Source organism: Salvelinus sp. IW2-2015, unplaced genomic scaffold (genome assembly GCF_002910315.2).
Source record: "Salvelinus sp. IW2-2015 unplaced genomic scaffold, ASM291031v2 Un_scaffold2679, whole genome shotgun sequence".
NCBI classification, from domain to species: Eukaryota; Metazoa; Chordata; class Actinopteri; order Salmoniformes; family Salmonidae; genus Salvelinus; species Salvelinus sp. IW2-2015.
This window is the reverse complement of record NW_019943985.1, coordinates 27,675-35,272: the sequence shown is the minus strand read 5'-3', so window position 1 is coordinate 35,272 and position 7,598 is coordinate 27,675. Positions and strand designations below refer to the sequence as shown.

At 41.2% G+C, this 7,598-nt stretch overlaps 1 protein-coding gene across 1 annotated transcript; it reads left to right on the top strand.

The window, feature by feature from the left end:
• The first annotated feature begins 1,062 nt into the window (after positions 1-1,062).
• Positions 1,063-3,073, top strand: LOC112074546 (transcription factor Jun-like). Its single transcript, XM_024141701.2, has 2 exons — positions 1,063-1,257; positions 1,787-3,073. Exon 2 carries the CDS (start codon positions 1,912-1,914, stop codon positions 2,983-2,985), a length of 1,074 nt encoding a protein of 357 aa, XP_023997469.1. The 5' UTR covers positions 1,063-1,257; positions 1,787-1,911; the 3' UTR covers positions 2,986-3,073.
• The last annotated feature ends 4,525 nt before the right edge of the window (positions 3,074-7,598 follow it).

Here is a 7,598-nt window from a genome sequence, read left to right as displayed (position 1 = left end):
CTTTTCTGTTTCAGCATGACAATCCCCCTTGCACAAAGCGAGGCCATACAGAAATGCGTTTGTAGAGATCGGTGTGGAAGAACTTGACTGGCCTGCACAGAGCCCTGACCTCACCCCATCAAACACTTTTGGGTATGAATTGGAACACCGACTGCGAGCCAGGCCTAATCCAACATCAGTGTCTGACCTCACTAATGCTCTTGTGGTTGAATGGAAGCAAGTCTCCGCAGCAATGTTCCAACATCTAGTGGAAAGCCTTCCCAGAAGACTGGAGGCTGTTATAGCAGCAAAGGGGGGGACTAACTCCATATTATTGCTCATGATTTTGGAATGAGATTTTCGACGAGCAGGTGTCCAAATACATTTGGTCATGTAGTGTATCATACAAATAGTAAATTCAGAACATATCTTACGAAATGGATGATGGACATCCACAAATGAATACACARCATATGAAACGGATCATATCATACTAAAATTGTGAGTCTGGGGTTTATGTACAGAATAATACGAAATGCTCTGAGACCAGGTTGTCCTGTCGCACGGGGCACTAGCCTACATGGTCGGGGAAACTTTCTATTATGTACACATTTGTATTGTACAGTAACAAACACTTTGAAATAGTAACTGGCTTTCAAATGGCCAGTAAAAAAGAAAGAAACATTTGAGCGACGCGGCATAGAGGAGAGGAGGCGTCAGTGACTGTGTGACATCTATGCAGAGTAGTTTCAGGAACGAGAGAGAGAGAGAGGCGTATGGTATTAGTAATCAACCAAGCAGAAAACCCCACAGTACAACTGACAGCGGCTTTTTGCAGCTCAGACGAGGAAACGAGAGGCAACGAGAGTAGCAGAAGGAAGAGAAGCCCGATTTCTCCTATGTCAAATGTCAGTTTACAGAGAATAAACTGGATTATATGAATTTTTCCATCTGAATTTGTTGGAAGATTTTTTGTTTAACGCACGGATATCGTATTCATTTTGAATTGATCATCTGTACACACACACACACACACACGCTCGACCGACTCACAGGCAGCGTGCGTGGGTAACATCTACCATACGATGGATGGTATTCTGTGTCACCGTTGATCGTTGTGATTAACTCGAATCACCGGAGTTGAGTCACTGGATTGTTTCACGGGGACGTTATTTCTCGAAACGTAACGTTAGTAGGCTAATCAACTTGTCATCGCACTGAACGGGCTTTCCTGTCATCATTGTGAATACGTGAGACATTGTGAGACGTTCGCCTATTGTATGTATTTTAACAACATTATTACGTTACACTATACTTGCAAGTGGTCATTATAATGTAGCCTACTGTATGATAAAATAACAATGGTGACAATATCCAACTGTGAGCTAAACATCCAGGAGTCTCCCATGACAAACCGTATCAAAACAGGATGAAACTATTAAGAACTGTAAATAGTAGCCTATCAACCCAAATAATATGAACCCAGTAACAACGAGTGGTTTCATTTTCATTAATTGGTAAGGTTGTATTCCACGGAAGCAATAATATATAAATTATGATTGATACAGCGTAAATGCGAATGATCAACACGGAGAATGTTATCGAAATACTGCGTACTGTGTCGAGATTGCTTGTTGAGCTAAAGAGAAACTAGTTTTGTATTCCTGTAAACCATAGAAGTAATGTATATCATATCATGTCAATATAAAGTTATATCACAATGTAGCCTACTGGATGTTTTTTTTTTTTTTTCAAATTACATATTACATTTATAATATCCAACGTTTATTTTGTTTTACTCTTACAGGTGGCAGATTTCATATTGGAATATTTTTTGAACAAAAGTCTTAAGTCTTCACAGTTAATGTGAAGGTGGAACACTTCAACCTCTATATAATAATCAGATTATGAAGATTCTGTCTCCTTGCGTCAATGACGGCTAAAATGGAAACCCCTTTCTACAACGACGAGGCTCTAGGTGTTCCTCACAACTTCGGACAGCACCATGCAGATTACCAACGTTACCAGGGCCACAAGATGATGAGTAAGAAGATGGCGCATAACTTCTCAGGCGGTTCCCACAGCAGCTCTGGCCTGAAACTGTTACAAAGCCAGCCGGGGAGCAACTGCAATATCAATCCTAATAATCTGGGAGGGATTAACAGCAACACAAACAGCTCGTTAATGCCCGGCGGCTTGTCAGATATGAATCTTCTGAAGCTGGCCTCCCCTGAACTCGAGCATCTCATCATCCAGTCTAACCAGGGCTTGGTGACGACGTCTCCTGTCCCCAACCCTAACGGAGGTAACCCCTTCATGTACCGGAACAACGCCACTAACGAACAGGAGGGTTTTGCCGATGGGTTCGTCAAAGCCCTGGCGGATCTCCATAAACAGAACCAGCTGGTCGGAGCTCCCATGTCCCCCTCTTCCTCTATGCAAGGCCCCTACCAGAGGAACATCATGTCTGCAGGAGACCTGCCCATCTATACAAACCTCAGCAGCTACAACCCCAACCACCCCAACCATYTATCATCATCCTACCCAGGGGGCCAGATGCCCGYCGGCTACCCATGCCACGGCCCCCACYGACCCGGAGGCCAGGGYRCSCACCATCCCCACAACAGGGGTRTGGARGCCCCTCAGACTGTCCCAGAGATACGCCACCCTTCCGGGGACCCCACCTCCTCCCCTCCCTCCCTCTCTCCCATCGACCTGGAGACCCAGGAGAGGATCAAGGCCGAGAGGAAGAAACTACGTAACCGGATCGCGGCGTCTAAATGTCGTAAAAGGAAGCTGGAGCGGATCTCCCGGCTAGAGGAGAAGGTGAAGGTTCTGAAGACCCAGAACTGTGACCTGACCTCCACCGCCTCGGTCCTGAGGGAACAGGTGGCCCAGCTCAAACAGAAAGTCATGAATCACGTCACCAACGGCTGCCAAATCGCAGTCAGTTCAGTCACCCTGCAGGCCAACAGCACCGGAGAGAGGGACAGCACCAGCTGCTGATCAACGGACTGTACAGCGATGAGGAGGGTGGTTTTCTGTTGCTCTGAGTCAGTCCTCTCTGACGGAATTAGTACCTCTACAAGGTAAATGATGGGTGTTGTGAGGGTAAATAAAGTACGCTAACTACATGAGTGGTTGGGGAGAAGGGAGAATCCCACCTCTCTATGCTAACTACGTGAGATGTTGGGGAGAWGGGAGAATCCCACCTCTCTATGCTAACTACGTGAGATGTTGGGGASAWGGGAGAATCCCACCTCTCTATGCTAACTACGTGAGATGTTGGGGACATGGGAGAATCCCACCTCTCTAACCTCTACAGACACTTTGAGTTGTAGTAGTAACACAACAAGAGAAGAACATGGGACACCTTTCTACTTTAGTTTTGTCCTCCCGCTGCCCCGACAGTGACCAAAGTATCTGTGCTCAATAGGAGCACATTAAACCACACACACAGCAGAGTACCAGACTGAAGACTGTGCTCTACAACACTGACCTTTGTACATAACCAGGCAACCATAGGAGAGTGAGGAGCGGAGGACATTGTGCCTCTACTATACAGTTCAGTAGGTCCCGGGCGTTTGTGGTAAACAGGAATTCTAAAAACTGAGAGGGTGTGAAACATTCAAGGTTTCCCTGTAAGGTAGACGTACATGTCACCTCAGAACGGGAATTCCTACATTCTAAAAGGTCATCTCTCTCTCTTATGATTTCAGAGAAAAAATGTCCAAAGGCAGTTCTACGGTATTTCTTACTGTCGTTWCCGTAGTATTTTTGCCAGCTAAACATTTGAGTCGAATCAGAAGTAAACTTTTTACTGAGTTTGACTTTTTTTTTTTTTTACTATTTTAAAAAACAATTTTTAAATGACAAATGACGGTACTAGGAGAACATTGTGTGTTACTCCAAGGCCCATTGGTCACTGTAAACTCTATTTTGAAGTAAAGAGAAATTAAGATTTTTTTTCACACACAAAAAAAGCAATTGGTCTGAGTATCACAATGTTGATCAAATCTATTGGCTGTGATGTGTTGTAAGATCATTTATTTGTTTAAGAATTACAGGATTTAGCTGTAAAACTGCCACATTTTATTTCAGCCTCATGGCAAAATGTGTAGAATAGCAGGAAATGTGCTATAAAATTGCAAATGTTTGTAATGTGGCTCCAGAGTGGCGCAGCGGTGTAAGACACTGCATCTCAGTGCTAGAGGTGTCACTACAGACACCGTGGTTCGAATCCAGGCTGTATCACAACCGGCTGTGATTTTGAGTCCCATAGGCCGGCACAGAATTGGCCCAGCGTCGTCCGGATTTGGCCGGTGTAGCCCGTCATTGTAAATAAGAATTTGTTCTTAACTGACTTACCTAGTTTAAAATAAAGGTAAATTATTATTATTATTATTATTTTTAATCTTTGCTCCATGGCAATATGTGTAGAATTGCAGGAAATGTGCCCTAAAACAGCAACATTTTCTCTCAGCCTCGTGTCAAAATGTGTAAGAGCCCCCCTCTTACACATTTTGACACGAGGCTGAGAGAAAATGTTGGGTTGCTGTGGTACTCCAGTGATGGACGAATATATTGTTCAATGTGGTAACATATTATATATTATATACATTGTGTATCAGCGCTGTGTTAACCTGAACTACACTGTGTCAGAAAGACATTTTTTTGAGACATTTTAGATAAACTTGCTGTGTCGACAGACGAACGGACGGACGGACAACAGAAAGGGAAGAGGCTTCTTGAGAAAGCAGCAAGCTGCTAGACTGAAGTAACAAAGACAAGGGCTTTTAATCAAACCTGGATGATTCAATTCATTTCTTATTTTACAAACATTTCTGGAGGAATTTATTTATGCAAAATGTATCTCTGATATTTATGTTTTCTGTGGAACTACACAGGACGGATTTAGTGTCTTGTTTACAAACAAAAAAATTTTTTGGGGGGGGATATACAATATATTGCACATAAATCAAAACATGGAATCTTGTCTGATATTTATCTGTGGGTCTCGACATGGACTCTACACAGTGTGGAAATGTCTTTGGAAACGATTTGATACTTTGTTTTTTTATTTTATTCCTACAGTGCAAATGTGATTGTCGATATAGTAGGTAAATCATATCAGAAGAGCTTTAATTACTATGTCGAAACAAAACCTTACTGCAGTGACCGAAACGGAAAGAGCATCGTCCTTTTCTTGATTCAGACACATTTTTTCGAAATGTGTCGGGCATTCGATTACGTATTCGGTGCACTGAATTTACTTTCATATATTTCTATACATGATCATGTATAGTTAATGATAATTATGTATTTTACTTTAATTCACATCAATCTAGAGAGAAATAGGAAAGAAAAAAATATAAGAATCTGTCAAATACTTTTTGGGATCTTCAAGGAAAATATGTATTTTTTCAAACTTGAATAAAGGCTTTTGAAGTCACTAATAATTATATATTTTTGTACAAAATGTAAATCAACGTTCCTAAAGTTCMAGATTCAGTGAAAATGATGACGACGACCTTCTGATACGGAGGTGTACTTCTTCTCGTTCCATTCTGTACATTATTTATTGAAATGGATTTTGATGGAGAGGGGGGGGGGTAATATTATTTTCTATGTACTGAAGTAGGTGTGTGTACTTAGGAACACTACTCTTTGTTGTGTAAAGTTGTTGGTGTCGATATCAGTGAAATAGTATTCGTATGTTTTTATGGTCACATATTTATTTTCCAGTGTAATACAAGATTAAAAAGGTTGATGATGGGACCACAGAGGGTGTGTCTGAATTCGATCAGAGCTGTGTGTGGATCTTTCATTCCTGAAAAAAAAGAGCTATTCCTCTTTGGGGAGAATGTTTAACACGTGTTTCTGGGACTGTATTCATTTCAGTATCTAAGCCAATCTGAGAGAAATGTGTTTTTTATACATGTGCGTAAAGGAATGTCAAACAGTAGAATCTACTAGCACTGTAGTCTGTGGTTTGATGCTGTATTGAGTTGAGATGGTCCAGTATCCCTGTGATTTGTTAAAGCCATGATGATAACATTTTAAAAGGAACTTTTACAGGTATTTGGAGTGCAAAGATAACTAACAGAGAGAGAGAGAGAGATTACCTGATGTTCATTGTAAGCACCTGACCCCTCATGATTAAGCCAAAGATAAGAGTTTATTAGTACATTACAAAGTGTTTAGATACAGTATAACACGGTTTACTTTACAGTGTCTGTTTGAAAGGGTTTAGATACAGTATAACATGGTTTACTTTACAGTGTCTGTTTGAAAGGGTTAGATACAGTATAACACGGTTTACTTTACAGTGTCTGTTTGAAAGGGTCTAGATACAGTATAACACGTTTACTTTACAGTGTCTGTTGAAAGGGTTTAGATACAGTATAACATGGTTTACTTTACAGTGTCTGTTTGAAAGGGTCTAGATACAGTATAACACGGTTTACTTTACAGTGTCTGTTTGAAGGTTTAAATACAGTATACATGGTCTTTACAGTGTCTGTTTGAAAGGGTCTAGATACAATATAACACGGTTTACTTTACAGTGTCTGTTTGAAAGGGTCTAGATACAGTATAACACGGTTTACTTTACATGTTCGTTTGAAAGGTTAATATACAAACATGTAAGGTAGACAAGATGTTACACATAGGCCCTGTTTACACCTGGTGTTAATTGTCCTGATCTTTTAAATCACCATTATCCCATCCTCTAAAATCATTGTCAGTTTGGCACCATTGACTGATTACAGCAATGTGTCTTACAATATATAAATACATTATATTTTTAAGGACTAGATGTTGTATAGAAAAAGGGATCAGGAAATCTGGTCACAACACAGTGGACAGTWACACATTTTAATACCATGTGTAGAAACGTTTCTGTAAATGTGGGCACGTTCAGAATGTAGAACAAGATCTGGACAAAGGACCCGTGTATAAACGGGGCACTTCTGAAAGTTGACAACATACTGAAAATACAGTAAATTGTCATGATTTATCACTATGACGATGAACGATCGATGTGATCAATGATAAATARTACCTTGTAATGGATCAATAACAATAATGGTTTTAAAAGGGAAGTCAAGCTGCGGTGTATGACATCATATCCTGTGAAGCATTGACACAACTGTTGGTGTGTATTCAATGGAAAATTCCATGTCAGAGAGTGCGTCCCAAATTGCACCCTTTTCTTGCCTGACGACTCACCCTGAATTGAATTCCTCTGCTCCGTCATCGCTACATACACTCAGTCTGAAACTGCCATCCCAGCAGTCGTTTGTGTGAAATCAAAAGGAGGGGCATTATACGAAACAAAATAAAWGAAGCGTTTGGATTGTCTCGTCAGTCAGAGTAGCAAAGTTGATAACGTTAATCGTGTATGCCGGCTCTGGCCCAACCCAACCAATCAGAACGATGTGTTCGCATTCTATAAATCGTCGGGGAGGGAGGCGAATCTAAACTCATCGTGGAGAAGAAATGTTAGTTGGCCGGAGCGATATGGATGGGTAGTCAGGCAACCCTAATCCCTATAGTGCACTTCTTTTGACTCGGGTCCAAAGGGGCTCTGGTCAAAAGTAGTGCACTATAGAGGGAAT